The sequence below is a fragment of the Cimex lectularius genome, unplaced genomic scaffold (assembly GCF_000648675.2).
Source record: "Cimex lectularius strain Harlan isolate CLEC.00 unplaced genomic scaffold, Clec_2.1 scaffold25, whole genome shotgun sequence".
NCBI lineage: Eukaryota > Metazoa > Arthropoda > Insecta > Hemiptera > Cimicidae > Cimex > Cimex lectularius.
In genome coordinates, this window is record NW_019392633.1 from 96,880 (window position 1) to 115,977 (window position 19,098).

General features: G+C 33.1%; 1 protein-coding gene across 14 annotated transcripts in view; it reads left to right on the forward strand.

The window, feature by feature from the left end:
- Positions 1-770: 770 nt before the first annotated feature.
- LOC106668735 (putative leucine-rich repeat-containing protein DDB_G0290503) overlaps positions 771-19,098 on the forward strand; it is a 41,156-nt gene continuing 22,828 nt past the window's right edge. For 8 of the 14 annotated variants that reach the window (XM_014397736.2, XM_014397738.2, XM_014397742.2 and 5 more), the window contains exons 1-9: positions 772-1,823; positions 17,574-17,717; positions 17,932-17,960; positions 18,048-18,165; positions 18,226-18,263; positions 18,321-18,426; positions 18,487-18,521; positions 18,691-18,787; positions 18,866-19,024. In XM_014397736.2, the coding sequence (XP_014253222.1) occupies positions 1,689-1,823; positions 17,574-17,717; positions 17,932-17,960; positions 18,048-18,165; positions 18,226-18,263; positions 18,321-18,426; positions 18,487-18,521; positions 18,691-18,787; positions 18,866-19,024 (861 nt within the window). In that variant the 5' untranslated portion in view covers positions 772-1,688. The other 6 variants (XR_001340802.2, XR_001340803.2, XM_014397740.2 and 3 more) reach the window with 4 other exon arrangements.

Below are 19,098 nucleotides of genomic sequence, written 5' to 3' on the forward strand. Positions count from 1 at the left end.
GAATCTGAAGATATACCCAAGCAATGGTCGAATGTTGTACTAATGCTACTTCATAAAAAAGGGAAAAAAAACCATCCATAAAATTGTGGAAGAACGATTAATAATTGCCTACAACAGGATTGATAAACTTAATTTAATATTTTATGACATCTTTCACAAAAATAATTTTAAGTTCATTGTGGAATATGCGATTATATAAGTAAAAATCAATTTAGTGATAGAATAAATAGTTAGTTAAATTTCAATTTATCACAAAATGATTTTCCAGTGTTTTGCTGAATTTTCTTTCAAACTATAATAATTACATAATTTTTATTAAAACTTTGAAAAATGGCAAAAAGGAGGGAAAATTCAAAGGGTGGGGTTGAGATGGGAAGTTAGTGTCCGAGTCGATCGAAGTCACAGATCGCTCAAGTGGTAGAGCAGCGGCGTACCTAGCCGAAGATCGTGGGTTCGAATCCCGCTCGTGACACTGGCTTTTTTATCTCTACTAAAAACATTAATTAATTCAAAGCTATTAACCGGTCAAGCGGACCACGAAAACTAGTGAATTTATTAAAACTATTGAATTTCTGATCTCGTTTATTTTGGTTTACATTAGAATAAGTATGTTGTAATTAATTTAACGATAAAAATACATCCATATAGTTTAAAATAAACAAAATGTCCGGGTTTTTTAGACTATTTTTGTTTTTTAAATAAGATCTTTTATTTCAAATTATGTTTACAAATTGTAATGATGATTGGCTGATATCACCTTCTTGTTCATATAATTTTTTCATGTAATAAAAATTTCTATTCTATAACCCATTAGTAGAGGAGTAAAACAGCACTGCCTGATGGACTCAGAGCAATAGGCTCTTTAGTCATCTCAGCAATAAATCTACTGGCTAAACTTTTTTTATTGCTCTGTGTGTTTATCATTATTCATTCTAGGTTGAAACTTCGGGCATTGTAATTTCTAGCACACTCCACGTATGACTTATTCAAGATGTGAGCTGGTCGTCTTGCAGAACGGATTATTTGACGCTGCCATTCCGGATAATGTTGTTTTAGTGTGTGAGCCTTCGCACTTTTTTGGCGATCTTATCAAAGTAGGTCATCTCCGGTTTGGCTGTCCCTGATGTCTTAAAAAAAGTATGACGAGGCAAAATAGTCCGATAGAAAAAAATGTTCATACCGGATTTACCAATTATTTGATCGAATTGCCTTCGACGTTTTTCGTATCTTGCTGTGCATGCGTGTCTACGTCTGCAATGATGGAGTGTAATGTCTCTGCAGAAACGTAATCAGCACTCGTTTCGTCCGAAACGGATCTGGTTTACATGCGATTCGCATTGTCGATTTTCGGTATTGAGAATGGGATTTGGAAAATAATAGAATACATATACATAAAATTATGGCAAAGGATGCCAAGGCTGCAGCTGTTTGGCGTCGGCCTCAACAGGTGGCGCAACCGGCTCCAAACAAGTCAAAGTCAACAGTTGAACACATGATAGGAATCAGTTGATTACCAAGCCTCATCTCGATTACACACGCTCAACCCGGTTTCTTAATTTCATATTTTTTCCCCTTCGAACCTTTCCGAGGTCCCACTCGCCATCCACAACACGACTCCTCGTCAGCGGAATTTGTGTCTTAAGCGTGATTGCTCGTAGTCCACCGTCATTTAGCAATCTCGACCGAAGATGACCGAAGAAGAGATGTCCAAATGCGTCGAGCGGATCTGCACCGAGGTCGGAGCGGGTGCCAAAATCATGGAAGAATTCCACAATTTGTACAGAGACAGACTGACCAAGGACGGACGAGGAGAAATTAAAGAAGTGAGTATTTTGTAATCGATGTGGGAATGCTTAAAAATAATATCAGAAATAAAATTAAAAAGAAGAAAAGAAAAAATTGGATCAGAGGGACGAGTCCTTACTGCGCTGGGGGGCCAAGGCTGTTAAATGGGCCGCTGCCCTATTTGGACCTCATTAATTAATCGATTCAGATTGAAAAATTTAGCCTAGGCTTTTAAAATAGTTATTACGAACGTATTCATTCCGTATCATCTACTATTTGAGTTCTTACGGTCTCTAAAGTCGATTCCGAAGACCCTCGTCCTACATTTCGTCAGCTGACACTAAAACTTTCTTCTGCCACATGGTCGGTTATGCGTCCTTCTTGTGCAAGACGTAAAAAAAAAATAAGTCAAATCATAATTTAACATGCTTGCGATCGGAAGGCGCGTTGTTTAAGACTCGTGAGAACTCTCATTCGGTTTATAACGTTTTCAATTTAACGTGATTCATTTTATAAAGAAGGGAAAACGAATTTCAAAATTGTAAAAAAAAAATACATCAGTGAAATAATACTAGAGATGTATTTGTTTGACTACAGGTCGCACTTTTCAACTAATATCTGTAAACTATAAAGATTATTTTCACTCGAAAAAAATTCTCTGATATCTTGTTAAAAATAAAATAGGAAGTTATTATGACTAGCGATTTTATTTCTAAAGCAAAACTAACTTTCAACTATTTAAAATTCTTTGAAGTAACTTTACAAACAGATATGAGAATATGTGAATTTGGCCGTTACGAAAGTTTTAAATTAGTTTAAATTAATCGAACTCTTTTAGTAACTAATTGACACGATAATAATTCACCTTCATTCATTCGCCTTAACTATTTAAAGATAATTGGACTTCTGACTAGGTCGTCCCAACGTTATCATCGCATGTTTGTGTACAAGGTTTAGCATGAAGTACGTTCTGTGTTTTAGTGTTGTCATCTGTGATATACACTGCTTCCTACCTTTTTGCCGTTTCTGCGAAATAAAAGAAGAAACGGCAAGGCACTACCTCACAGAGTGTGATAGGTATGCTAGGTACAGATTTGAAATCTTTGAAGGAGCGGACATCACCAAATCACTCCCCGAGATAAAATGGTCCAAAATCTTGGGGTTGTGACCAAGTCCAAGAGATTTATGCAGGACACGTGAGCCGATCAAGTCCCAGACCTTTTAGGGATGGGGTAAGAGTCTACCCAGGCATTTAACCCCTCGGGTCTTGGTCGCCCACCCTGCGTAATATACTGCTTGCAGAACTTGCTCACTTGCTTCAGCGGCACAGTATAAGAACGCTATCACACCGTTGGATTGATTATTGTCATAAATACGCGAACGAAACAGCGGGAACTTGCTGTTCTCTTCTTCCTACTACTATAAATTTATATGGCGTATAAAAATAATCCAATTAACATTGTCGTTGATCTTAGCCATTTGCTCAATCTTTGGTGGTGGCTGACGGAAGGCTATTATATAGCAAATTTTGACTTTTACAAAAACGATCAACTTTTTCCTTATACAAAGTAAGCCATGGTGGGTGTGGCAAAAGTTCGATTCTTTTCAGTGATACGTCAGAAGGTGTTTGGCCGAACTTGTATTGTTCGGAACACATCTTTACAGTTAACCACGTGACAGTTTCGCGTAGAATTTTTCTAATGGTTCATAAAATATCCATAACGAACAAACTCGTGATCTACAACTTCTTTGTAGTCCCCAAAAACGCAGAGCAGCAGGTAACAGGATTTTGCCAGTAAACCACCTTTTTATCACAGGTGGCAATCCTTTGATAAAATCGCACAACACATGGGCTGTGGCAAAAATTTTCACAAGTTACTACTCTCGGCGGATTTTGCTAATGGGTCAGTTTCGGCAGGATCAATTTATTCTTTTTCTTACCTTGTCCTCATGTCTTATGGATGTCGACTAAGGACGTCTTTCGATACTCTTGGCAAGTATGCGAGTATTTATAGCTGTATTCTTCAGCTCGTTGAACTTCATCAACATTTATTTTGATATTAGTATTTAAAAGAAAGAAAAAACTCCCTTATATAATATGGGCCACAAAAAATGTGCACAAGTACCGATAAGAATGGCGTGATTACCCGATATTTTGGGTCCTTCGAAAATATACTGTATGCAAGATCTTCATAACCAATTTTCGGCTTGATCTACTTTCACCACAGATTTATCTTAATAATCGTAGCTTAAAAATCGTAATAGCAATGTTGGATTGAAGCCATTGGCTCGATGTAAAAGATTGTATAAATTTTCCTTGGAATTGACAAAATGAGTACTTTTCTTAACTTAAAAACGTAGAATTTGTCTTATACGATTCCAAAATTTAACCAAATTTATTGTAGTACTATAGAAATCCACATTGAATTTTTTTCTTATCCTACTGCTACAAATTAACGAAGTAATTAATAATTATATCCGAGATAATTACCCTATCGTCTTAGTAGAATAATTATTAAAACTATCTATCTCTTTACTACGAAACCTAGAAATAAGATTTCCTCTTCTGTCCTTCTTTGGAATATGAACAACTCAAAAGCTAAAATATTTAAGTGCATGCAAACTTTGGTATTGCATATACGGGGAAATTGATTGTAATAACTAATATCTTCACTAGTTTTCGTGGTCACCTTGACCAAGTAATATCTTACAATTAATTAAGGTTTTTAGTTGAGATAAAAAAGTCAATGGCAAGAGCGGGATTCGAACCCACGATCTTCGGCTAGATACGCCGCTGCTCTTGTGCTATCGTGACCACTCGGACACTAACTTCCCATCTCCACCCCACCTTTTGAATTTTCCCTCCTTTTTGCATTTTTCTCCCTTAATTAATTGAAAAATAACTAATAATATTATTCAGAAAATCTATTAAGTACTAAATTGTATATATTTTGGTTCATATATATATATATTTTTTTTTTTCAAAAAGCACTTTATTTCAAGAAAGTAAGTATATCAGTGATAGAATTTTTCTAACAAGGGGAGGGATTTGCAGAAGTGGGAGCATCTTGTTTAACGAAATCTTTTGTTGGTGGTACTCCTAACAGAGGGACGACCAGGTTGGCGGGTCATGGACTTGGGCTAAATTTTTTTTTGTGATTCTGCATTTCAAAATATCGGACACATATCTACCACTCCTTGCGAATAGGCCTTGATTTCGCACAAAAGGTTTTCGACAGTTGGAATATTCCGTATTTTAATATTTTTATATCGACTTTCTGCTTGCTCAAATCACCTATGAGAATATATCATTTTAAAGCATTTTTTATGTAGATTGTAACAAAAATATAGTAAAAGTATCACCCCGAAGGTTTGTTTTATAACGAGGGTTCGGAACAGCAGAGGTCATATCAACCCTAGGTGTTATTTTTTTATAAAAAGCCCATTTGTAAGTATATCGGATTCGAACCCGGGACCTTTACCGTACACAGATGAACGTCGTGTCAACGCCTTAACCGTTGCGGACACCGAAACCCCAAACTAATATGAAATTTCGTTCTAGCACTTCTCGAGACCCTTAAATATAAATTTTGGTTTGAGTCTCCACTTTTCCAATAACAACGTGTTTATTATAAATAGACATTCACATAAGGGCATTCTTAATAAATCGACTTAATCGGGTCACTGAAGCTTTTTCAACATCTAATTTTAGTCACAATTAATTGAGCATAAATAGTTATTTAGAGATTTAAAAAACTATTGTTTGGGTGTATCAATTTCATTGTTGGTTAATTTAACAACAAAATTGTTCCACGAACCAAAATATTTATTATTTAAAAAGATAAATCAACAAAATATTGATTTTTTGTATATTTTAATAAACATTCTGTAAGGAAAGTAGGTCAGAAAATGGTCAAAAGTTGGATTTGACCTCATTATCAGATTCGGGATTCTAGCGTTATAAAACTCTTAAAACCGACTTACGCGGAAGTCAGTGTAAATTAATTTTTCAACTGATAATTTCGACGACCAGAATCTGCCTGACTGGCATTCCTTGTGCAAACTTCTCATAAGCTAGTGGACCAATTTTCATGGTTGATAATTTGTTTTAAAGAAATTGTCACGTGCATTTTATAACTGTATCAGACATTAAAATCGGACTGCTATTTCTATTTAAAAAAAGAGATGAATTTCTGGCAAATATTTGTGCTATTTTTTGTATTTTCTGATAGAAATGTTTGATATATTTTAATGGAACATACGGCGTTAAAAGCTGCGTTTCTTTTCTTTCAAATGTCTGTTTGACGTTATAATAATTTTCGCCGGTTTTGAATTATAACAGTTTCAATGAGATTCTGATGACTTCTCAAAAATCGGGAAAATTTTAGGGGTCAAAAATCTTTAAGTTTAAATATTTTTTTCTTTTTTTTACGAGGGTTCGCAACAGCAGAGGTTATATCAACCCTCGGAGTGCCGGTGTTTTTTAAAAAAAAGCCCATTTGTAAGTATGTCGGTTCCGAATGCAGGGTTGCAGGATTCGAACCCGGGACCTTTACCTTACAGTGATCAGCGCCGCCTAAACCGTTGCGGCCACCGACGCCCCTTAAGTTTAAATTCAAATAAAAATTTATATTAAGGGTTCTCTAGAGGTGCTAAAACCAAAACTCAAGTTTCACGAAAAATTTATGGCCGTTTACTTGAACAACATTTGGTTTTTAGACATTTCTTAGTTATTGATAAACTTTGATAGCTTTTACTATATTTTTATTTCAGACTATATTTAAAAAAAACACTGTAAAATGATATATTCTCATAGTTGATTTGAGCAAGTAGAAAGGCGAAATAAAAATATTAAAATAGGGAAAATTTCAACTTAAAAAAAAAATTTTTTTTGCGAAGCCAGTGTCGATTTACAAAAATTGACGGATACAAGTCCGACAATTTGGAGTGTAGAATCACACGAAAAAAGTTTGATACAAATCCGTGACTCACCAACCTGGACATCCCCTGGTAAGTCAAAATATGTATACGTATTACAAACGTGTCCGAGCCTTCTTGCCAATGGGACTTAGGAGCCGAAAACCATGAACTTATATATCAAATAAGTCCGTTGCGTTTTTCAATAATTCGATTTTATCCCTTTTGTATTTCAAGCAATGTTTATACGATCACTAATGTATACACTCTGAAAGGGATTAGTTTGATTGTAAGTAAGTTAAATTTTTATTTTTAATTATTGTAAAAAACGAAATCTTTAGTTTTGAATTTACAAAACAAATTATTAGGTTATATAAAAAAAGAGAAAATTATTTTTTTTTAAATTTATTTAAATTTAATACTTTAGGATATTACTGATAATTATCATAAGAAATTATATTGTTCATGTATATTTTTTTTTTCTTTCAATAATAAACCGATTGTTTAGTTATAATTTCATTTCTATATTTGTTCTTTTTTAAATCAAAAACTCCATGAGTAACTACAAAATAAAAAAGTCATATAATTGGTGAATGTAAACTAATAATAATCAATTAACTTTACAACCTCCATAACAAAATTTTGGTAGCAGAGCGTATACTATCCTCTTTACTTAAAATAGCTCAATTTTAATTTAGTGTAAAGTAGATAGATATTTCCTTCTTTACTATAATCTAATTGTCTAATTGTTCCAATATTTTTGCAACTTTATAAAAAAAAAAATAAAAAAAAAACAATGCCAAATTCAATAGAGATTGAAAATTTTCAAAGCCCAAATGGCATCAGAACTTATGTATGCCTTCATTAGAACAACAGAAATCAGAAGCCACAAGGGCCTTATCCCAAGCCTTAGATTTATCAGAAAATGCAATTTTCCAATCAATTTTTAAAGAAACACTTGCGAATCTTTTACAAAATTCACCAAGAAAGATAACAAAAGATATTAAAAGTAATGTACACAAAATTGTCAGTGAATACGAAAAGGCATTCAAACGAAAAATTCAAAACCTTAACAAAAAGAATAAACTGATTTCAAAAGAAAATTTAACTGAAAACTATCCATGCCATTCGCTCCCAGAAGAACATGAAAAAGTTAGCCATGATGGCAAAACGGAAACAATCAATTTTGCGGCACAAAATTTCCTGGAACCTTCTTATCAATATAATATAAATGATTCAACGGATCCAAATCAAAATTTACACAAACCTCAATTTAAAAATAATATCATCCCGTACTCAGTTCAAAATCGATTAAAAAACATTCCGAAATTTAAACTTTATGATGCCGAAAGTGTTCTGAAATTTTTAGTCGGACTTCATCCAATCGCAGATAGATATCCTTATGATTTTGCATCTATTTTACAGGCGTTAGCTGATTTACATACCGGTGCCGCAGAAGCAACACTTTCAGCTGCAGCATCTCATCCTAATATTACATTTGACTTATTACGACGTAGTTTATTAAAACACCAAATTACAGAAAAACAATTTCATATTCTTAAAACTAAATATTTTCTAAGGACGCAAACAGACAATGAAACGATACGAGGTTATATTAATAATAAAATTTTAATTGCAAAAATTCTAGGAGAAGAAAATGAAAAAATTTTAGTAGACTCAATAACGGAAGGAATTCATCCAAAATTTTTAGCCTTATTAGGATCAAAACCTGAAATTAACTCATTAAAAGAATTATGGGATCAGGTTACTTATTTAGAGATGATTCTTGCAAATCGTGCAATGAGTCAAGAAATCCCTATTGCAAAAAACCCAAACATGGAAAACGAAATTCCAAACTTTTCAGTTTATTTTTCGGGCGAGTCAACTTCAGCAAATTCCCCAAGATTTAATACGCGTTATATAACAGGGAAAAACAGGGAAACTATTTTCAAAATAAACGAAACATACCGTGGAAGGTTCAACCAAAAACCTAGTTATCAACCTCAGTCGTCAACACCGTGGCACAGAAATCCTTATTACAAAAACAATAACTTTCAACATTACAATCCTAGATATCCACAACATCTTCGGTCAAACTTTTCTCATCACACCAATTTCTACAACTACAATAACACAAAAAACAATCCGTAAAACAGAAATTCTAATGGCAATTTTAATCCAACCCCAAGATACAATCCTCCGATACAATTTTTTAAATGTCCTAATAATAACACAAATTACAATAATTACAAAAACACAAAAAATAGGAATCCACAAAATTTTTATAATAAAAATAAATATAAACCATTTAAACAACAAGTAAATCAAAATAATTATGGCCTCATGGGATTAGATCACTCTTTCACGAACAATGATAGGTTTCTCCCAAATTCCAACCAAACATTTCAAAATGACTCAGCCAAAACGTATTTATCAAAAAACTAAATGACTTGGGGGGAATATCAAGATCAGTACATGTAAATATAGCAACGTAAATAAAATTAAACAAAAATAATCAATCTAAAAAAACAATTTTAGGTTTTTTAAAAATAAAATTAAATAACGTCAATAGTGTCGCATTATTAGATTCTGGTGCAAGTGTTAATTCTATCAGTTACGATCTATTCATTAAATTATTATCAAAAATAAAAATCGTTCAAATAAATTCGGAAATAAATGATGCAGTCATATCAATAGGAGGAAATAAAATACAACCATTTGCCAAAATTCGAATACAATTAAAAATTGAAGATTTGACGTGGAAACAAGAATTTTTAGTCTTAAAAAATTTACCCGTTCCATGTATAATTTCTTATCATTTTATGAGGGAATCAGGTATAATTTTAATGCCATTTCTTAATGGATTTTACTTTCATTTTCGAAATCAGAAATTTTACTCCTTTCTGTCTCTAAATGAAAATTTTGCACTACATAATAATTTACAAGCAATGAGTTTAAATAATAACAACATAAATAATGATCCTCATGACCTATTAAACTACTTTATAAATAAATATCCAGCAGTTTTAACAAAAAAATTAGGTAAAACCAACGTAATGAAAATTCATTTGGAAAAAATTAATAACAAAGTTATTCACTGTCCTCCTTATCCGCTTAATCCTCCACAACTAGAAGCCATGAAAGAAATAATAAATGACCTAATTTCAAAAAAAGTAATCACGAAAAGTTATAGCCCATATGGATCACCCGCATTTTTAGTTCCCAAACCCGATAAAAAGTCATTCAGATTAGTTGTAAATTATCAAAAAATAAATAAACTAATAAAATATGTAGATTACCCATTACCAACCATAAACTCTGTTTGTGATTTTCTAAGAGATGCTACTTATTTTTCTGTAATTGATCTAAATCAATCATTCCATCAAGTTCCACTGTCCAAAGAAAGTGCCGAGTTAACTTCATTTATAGTTCCTTTTGGAAAATTTCAATATAATTGCCTTCCTTTCGGAATGAGAGCAGGAAGTGGATACTTGTCAATGCTTATTGATACAATATTTGCCGAAGAAAAATGTAAAATAGTTTGGTCATTTGTTGATGATTTATTAGTATACACCTCGGGACCTTTAGAAAATCATATCAGAGCATTAGATAAAATATTTTCAAAATTAAAATTAGCAAATTTAACAATAAATCCATGTAAAATGCAATTAGCACAAAAATCAATTAAATTTCTTGGTCACATCATTAGTCACAATTCCATAAAAATTGATCCCGATCGAACAACAGCCATTTTAAATATACCTACACCACGAACACTAAAACAATTAGCAAGTTTTGTAGGCGCTATATCATATTACGCAAAATATTTACCAAATTTATCAGAAATTTTAACACCCTTAACCGATTTAAAGAAAAACAACTCAAAATTAATATGGAGTGACAAAGAACAGAATAGTTTTAACAAAGCAAAAAGTGTACTAGCCAAAGCACCTATTCTACAAATGCCAGATTTTAAAAATGAATTTGTGTTGTCTTGCGATGCAAGCCATACGGCAGTTGGTAGTTTTTTGGGACAATACCACGATGGAACCTTATTGCCCATTGCATTCCATTCGGCAAAACTTTCGACAACACAAATAGGCTATAATGTGTGCGAAAAAGAACTGCTTGCAATCATTTCCGGCATAGAACACTTCTCGCAATATCTAAAGTTTAAAAAATTCTTGCTTAGATCTGACTGTGCACCCTTAACTTGGCTTATTAATAACCCTAAATTGACCGGCAAATTAAATCGATGGCTATGTCTTCTGCAAGCTTATGACTTTGAAATTCAGCATGTACCAGGGAAAAACAACAAAATCGCGGATTTACTATCTCGCCAAGTTGCTAAAGACACTCCATGTCTAGAAAGACCAAACTTAGAATTCGAACAACGTGTTGTAAACTCATGGCCAGGTCTAGTATTATTACAATTTCCAGAATTATTCGAAAGTATCGAAACCTACCAAAATAAAGATAAAAAATTAATTCCAATCATAAACAAATTAAAACAAAAAATTAATATTCCAAACTATTTCTTAAAGAAAAATATTCTACACTTCCAAAATAATAAAATGTCTACAAGTAAAGTTGTAGTACCATCAGTTTTGTACTCGGTCATATATAAGTATTTTCATGATAGCGAAATTGGATCACATTTAGGGTTTCGAAAAACATTACAACGGATTAGACAAATATTCACTTACCAAGGCATGACAAAGGAGAAAGCACCGTGTGTACGTGTGGTTTGCTCGACTCAGAAGCGAAAATTTTGATTCGGAAGACGCAACGCGATCTGATCGTCCTTCAACCGTCGATAATAACCAATTCAAGCTTTTGTCGCAAATAACCCACACTCGACGACACGAGACCTTCGAAGAGACCTTTAACATCCCAAACAAGTGTTTGACGCATCTCAGAATAGCTGGAAATGTCTGAGCGATACATGGGTTCCTCACATGTTGACAGAAAAATTTGATCGGAGATCGCATCTCCATTTGCGATTCCCTTTTGGAACGAAATGAAACGGCTTATATTTAAAAAAAGATAGATAACTGGGAATGAAAAGTGGGATTACGTGGATTTGGTGGGATTGGAATGGGTTGCTTTATTATCTGCGTCTTCGGTTCGACCAGATCGTTAATTCTAGTATACACTGCACACAATTGGATCGATTAAAGGCAGCAATTAACCAGAAACTGTTGGTATTGGCTAATTGCAATGGGCTTTTTTTCGATCAGGATAACACTCGCCCCCTCGTGACTACTGGCATTGCCCCTACAGATTTTCACTTATTCCGGGCTTTGAAAAACTCTATTAATGACAAACACTTTACTTCACAATGAGGAGTGCAGAAAACTCTTCAAGAGTTCATCGTTCAAACGTTTAAGAAGTTCTGGGCGAGCGGAATTACAATATTACATGGATAATAGAAGGCAGCAGGTTGTGGAACAAAATAGTCTATATATTGTTGATTAAATTTGTTTAAAAGTACCTGAAATTTTCATTGAATTTACCATCATAAAACGTTACGGACTTATTTTAAGAGCCGATATTTTAATTGATTAAATTTAATAATTTTTTTAAATGGGAATTTAAGTCTTTGTTGTTGTTAAGCATATACTTCAAAATTATTATGATATCAGTTAATTGTTTTAATCTAGGATTAGAAAATATACGCAGGTTCGAATTACAAGATAGTCCATTGAAAAAAAATAAAAAAATAAAAACTCAAAATCGCGTATAGTAAAGTAGGACAAAAACATTTTTGTAGAAAAAAAAATCAGATTCACTTAATCACTCATTAAAAAAATTCTTCTCTAGAAATAAAACATTGACATTTTTGGGCTGGATTCGTGAGGTAACATCAATGCATCTAAATTTTATCCAAATCGACGTCAAAGTTGAGTTTTTCTTCTTTGAGCATTTTTCAAGAAGGTTTAGGTTTTGTGTTATTACATATGAGAAAAATAAAAATAAAATTAAAAAAACAACTCAAACATGTTTTATGTCTTCAATAATAATTTATTAACTGAGGACTAATTACTTATAGTTCCTATGGACCTAAATCCCTGGATAATTTCTTTTGGATCGGTTGCGTCGTTTCAAAATTGTCATTTTTTGTAATCTTTGACAAAAAATCAGAGGAATCTATTATATTCTATCTATAGGAAGACGAAAAAATTTGAGTAAAAAAATATTTTTTATTTTCCCAAAAATTTGTATTTTGCGATTTTTTGTGGTGTGAAAAACAACCATCAACTTTGATTGTTCGTAAAAAAAAAAAATATTTTATTTATGACCGAATATTTATTAAATTTTGTTACTGAGTGACAAAGCAAAGAAGGATAATTTTTTTTTAACTTGACTCCTCGGGCCCATTGGCAAGAATGCTCTTATAGGCGTCTAATATTTTTTCGAAAGTATGACCAAACAAATGTTCCATCAAAAAAGGTGATGTTAGCCTCCCTTTCTACGCTTTCAAACTTATATGTCCCTCAGTGCAGTGTTTTGAGCCCACGTCTTTAACTTTTGTGCATACAAGATTTGCTTCAGTTACATAAATTTACTATCGCCAAATTCACTGATGACCTTGATTCAAGTAGGCCTCACCTTCAGAGGAGTGCACACCAAACTACAAGAAAGAGATAACCCTCTTAAATATTTGGCAGTTCCTTTTTTTACAATGCAGGCAGAATTACACTGACCAGCAGAAAACCGGTACAATCACAACTTTTAGATATTAGCAAGACTTGGTCGCCTCACTTAAGTTACCTCAGAGAAAAATTCATCAGGTAAACTGTTCTGCAGTCTATGAAAAAGCCACTCTACCTTTCCCAACAACACACTTCCATACAGGCAGCACAGCCATGACACATAAATTAAATTAATGTTACTCAGAATTGAATGCTTCCACTGATCCGTGATATGTGTTTAATCCATTTGGAATGTCTTGTTGGAATCAACTGTCGTGTATGTCATTTTAAGACTTTAGATTATCCAAAACTGCACCGATGATGCTTCCTAACAAAGAACTTGTTCCACGCTATTTTGAAACACTTATTTACACATTGATATTAAATTAATATTAAATATTAAATTAATTTATTTATATCGATAAAAGATTACAATTTTCACATAATCTGTATGCTCTAACTAAATGTTTTGTCTATTATATTATTTTATTTTTTAATTGTTCGTGCACATAAAAATTTGTGATAAAGTGAAGCTAGATAGTTGAGTGAGCATGTGACACGTGAATTAAGCTTGCCCTGCTAGGTATATGGCTCAATTAGCAAAAGTGCAAAATCATTGAATTCATAATAAAGTTGATATTGAAACAAAATAAATATGCACAAATGCATTTGTGATCAAATTATTCAGTGGTGATTTAATAAATTGTTGTGCGTTAAATTTGAAAACATGTCATAACATTCCATATAAAACATAACATAGAGTATTGGAACAATTTTGGAGAAATTTGAGCAAAAAAAAAGTTTCAGTATTTTTCTGGGCATGGAAAAGGACTCAGACAAGGTTCTTCAGGGGTTGGAGCTTTATTTGCCTCATACATATTGACTAATTCAGTTGAATTAAAGGGTAATGTTCCCAGCAAAAAAAATTTCTAACAAACTATTTCTGCGTATAAATCCATAGTTGCTGTATTCATCAGGGAAGTGTGCTTGATCTGTTTCTATACCACGATTTTGATGTAAAAATTTATGATCTATCTTTTCTGACCAGCCCAAAATAGCCCAGTTCATGGACAATATATTCATTCTTCAGAAAGAAGAATTAACACGAAAAGGCCCAAACTACAGAGAGGGCTGGACAAGAATCATCTATGGAGGATTAAGATGAAACCTCTGAAATCAGCGATTTCCCATTTACTCATTACATACAGAGTTACACTAATAACCTTAGTAGTACTGTGACAAATATGCCAAAAATCGGTTCTGTTCGGTATCATGGTCTGCAACTTGATAAAAGCATGCCATGTGGAGTTCATGAATATCAAACAGAGAATCTACCAATTTGAAGTCTATATTTGGAAATAATTGACCATTATCTCTCTACACAAAAAGATTGCTCGCCTCTCCCTCATCAGCCCAATATGGCAATACTCACGTAGACTAGTGTTCAGAATGAGTGATTCACAATCGAACAAACTACTCTAACTGATAAAAGGATCCAAATAAATAATTACAATTTCATTTTTTTTTAAGTTAAATTATTTTCAACTCAAGGAAAATTGTTACAATGTTTGATGAATTTTAAGTATTCCATATTAAAATTTAAAAATCTGTGGAAATTTGAGTGGCTAGAGTTTTAAAACCAAAAGTAATTTAATAATATTAATACACTTATGTTGTATAGTGCAATATAAGTCTGTGTGGATCTAAAAGTGATATTAAAATTTCTTGCCAAATAAGTTAAGTTTTTTTATTTATTTAAACGAGGGTTCGCAACAGCAGAGGTCGTATAAACCCTCAGCGTGCTACTTACTAATATTGTATATATAAGGTATTATAATCTAATTTGAGAAGCCACCTGGTTATCTTTCAAATCATGTAAGAAAAAGGTTGCCAAAAGAACTTCACTCCACCAATGTGGGTTGCATCTATTTCAAAAGACTATGTTCACATCTGTAAAAAGGATAAATTTCAATTTAAAATACAATTTTGTGTTGTTTTCTTTATTTAAAATCAACATTTTGCAATCTTGTTTATGATGCATTGCCTTTCATCAGGTGCAAGAACTATCTTTTGAAATGGCTGCACTATATGATAATCAACGAATTGAAGAAATTGGTTTTTTTTGGAAGTGAAAATCCGAATTAAAATTGTGAAGTGAAATTAATATTTTCCAAATGTGGAATTATTTAAATTAAACATTGAATTACAGCATTCAATGGAATTCATTTCAATTTTTTTTCATTTTCATTCAAATTCATGGAACTATTTTAGGGCTAAATTACTTCTGGGCTCCTTCATACAACATTGGCCAATTGTTTCCAATATAAAATGAAAATGTGTACATATTTTTAAGGTATAAGTTTTACATAGGTAAATAATTTTATTAACTTTCTAGAGGGTGTGTGTATTTTGTTACCAACAAATATTGGCTCTTAATACATGTTTTTGCATCCCTCACAAATTCAATTAGGACTTATTAAAAACAAAATGCAGGGAAAGATTGCTCATGGTGTTCCACCTAATTGAAGGGTGGAATTCCTTGGCTCCATACAGAGAGCACACAGGAATGCCACCCATTATGAGAATTTTGCTTGAGCACAGCAGCAAATATTTGGAAGAAATGGGGTTGTTCTATTGTACATAGTAATAGTTGTGTATACCCAGCTTGTGTTGAAAGTATTTACAGTATGAATGTACTTATTAGCGTGAGTGTTATGTGAGTCGATGGTGGAATATCGAGTACCACATCGGCCCTCAATTAGGTTAGTTGCATCATATGTGTAAAAGGTGATTGGAGAAATATCGAATACACCACCACCCGAATGAATGTATGTAAATAGGAGTAAACTTATTTAAGAATGAATGTGTTTGGAACTGCATGTGTTGGGTGCTAAATTGACTTAGGGTTGATAGCACCCCTCTCCCTGGAGCCCAACTGTGGTGGCTGGGTCAATAAGACTTAGGCCTGCTCCAGGACTGCTGAACCCGGGGTGGGTGATTCACGAGTCTCCAGCAATTTATTCTAAATAGCAAAAGCTGGAATTGCTGGTGGACTATGAGAAGCGAATAGGCTCAACTCGGCACATGCTTTTATGCATGTACATAAATGTGCTGATTTGTACCTATATAAATACAAATTCAAATTAAAAAAATATTGGATATTGGGGATATATATACCCACTGCATGGAGGAAGGTGAAGGTGGCCATTTGCCAAAAGTCAATTATCAGTCTCTCATCGTTTATGCAGAAGACACTGATCAGAAGAGAAACTGATGGATATCTATATTAGCAGTACAGCACTGAAAACCAACCCACTCAGTACTAGACAATATATATATCAGACAGGGAAGTCTGTGACCTGCCCCTGGATGACTTAAACAGGCTACTATCTAAGGCATTAAATGATAAGGAATAGCCTTGGTGTTGTTCTTGAATGGGGAAGGGGCATTTAACATTGTCATCACCAAATCCCTGACCTGTGCCACTACATATCTTTATCCAGAGAGAGGCCAGGGACACATTCATAGGATAAGGCAGGCACAGGCTCCAATAGCCTACTCACATAACAAGGAGCAACTAAAGCTTCGAGGGGAGCTTTAGCTAAACTGAACTCTGGGAATGTCTGTTGATGCCATGATGCCTAAATTCACAATTGACAAAAAAATTCTAATCAAAATAGCTTGGTCAAGGAAAGCTCGACGAGGACACCTATTGGCCCTGAATCCTTTTGTGGCATACCAAACTGCCAAAAGGTCTAAAAATAAGTCCTCCGTTCAATAGGACTGTAGCTATGACTGTAGCTCAGGGCAGAGGAATGCAAAATAATTTATCAAAAGACCATCATAAAATTAATGGCAGAACTACTAATGAATAATAGTTGGACTGCTGACTGGATACTGCAGACTCCAGAGGCATATGTACAGTTCAGAGTGGCAGAAACAAACCTGTGCAAAAAAGAGTGCATAGAAGAAGAAGAAGAAACAGCAGAACATGTTTAATTTGTGCTTATATAAATCCAAATCCAAATAAAAAAACTAATGTATTCTTCTGAGTTTGAAAGGTGTTGATTATGTTGAAGTAATAAAAAACGTTGAAAGGTCACTTGTAGTATTTTACTGGTTTTTATACTTTTTAAACAATCTTCTTAAAATGGATCTCTTTTGTTTTTGTTCTAGGAAACAGTTAAGACTCTTGAGGAATGGGTCAGTGATCTTACCGAACAGAATCAGTTTCTGTTAAAAGCAGTTGAAGAACTGGAAAAGGAGGCACTGGGTAGGGTGAACCTGCTGGACAGCCTTGCACAATCCCAAAAGGCAGAGGTATCACGCTTTAATTAACATAACAGTGTATTCTAGATGATCGTGTACAACTGAACCAAACATTTGAGACGGTTTGATTTAATTTTTGTTACGTATAGTTTACATTATAAATTAATTAATCATAAATTTTACATATTTATGATTATCTCAGTTAATATTAGAAATTTAGTCTAATTGTGTTAACATTAATTTTCCCTATGTGTATTTATTTTAGGATCAGGACACAAGTTATTTCAGTGAAAGGTGATTAACATTTTCACTCAGTTAATAGCTTCACCATCATATTTACTTTCTAATAATAATTATATTTTATAATTTCCCGATGCAAAGTATAAAACATTTAGAACAAAAATTAACAATGGCCCAGAAAGGTCTATGTGCCAAAGAGACAGAAACCAAGTACCTCAAAATGAAGATTTGCGATTTAGAAAAGCAACTATGTAACAAGGTATTGAAATTAAAAAAATGCCATTATTGAGATTTCATTTCAATTTTTATTATGTTTCAGCTGGAGAGTAATAATACCATAGAAGACCTTCTATGCACGTATGTTAAACCGGAATACTTTAAGAATAAATATAGCAAATAGTTCTCTTTTTTTAGTAAAAAAGGCTTGGAAAGCAAACTGGACTTCATTGAAACTGAACTTACAAACACAAAACTGCAAGTAGAAGAATTAAGTAACCTTCTCATAGAAAAAGATATTGAGGTACTTATTCACTGCCAAAAAATTTAACATGCCTTAATAATATCTGGGAAAATGTTTCAGCTCAGAGAATGTCAAGAATCAGAAAATTCAGAATTGTAAGTTGTTTCTTTTATTTGCCTTAGTATTAAAATAGTTTTGGTTAGAAGTTATAGGCCAACTCTTTTTGCATTTCAAAACTTAAATATTGTAATTTTTAAAAGACTAAAATTGAATCCTACCAAAGATTTAGCAATTTTGTTTGGTGATTTTAAAATTTTGTGTCAGGTGCAAATTAAAGGCTCAATGCGAACAAATGAAAACATGCCTAGAGGAATCTGAATTACAGAAGAGAGCATTAAAAGAAATAAATGAAGAAAGAGAGGTTGGCAGTTTTTAAATTATTTATCACAATTCTGTTAATTAATTGTTTTGCTTTAGATACGAAACAGGTAAATTATAGGTATATTCAAAAATGGCGCAAAAGTTAAAACAGTTTGAGTTCTTTAGAGAGAAATTGCAAAAACTGCATGCCGAGTTGGATGAGGCACTTAAAAAGAATATAAAGGATGAAAAAGATTTAGAATATTATAAGAAATGCACTCGGAACAAGAATCATGAGGTGAGGAAACTCTTTAAAAACTTTAGTCCCAATTAGGATCAGGCTGAGCACTTTGAAATGTAGAGATAAAATTT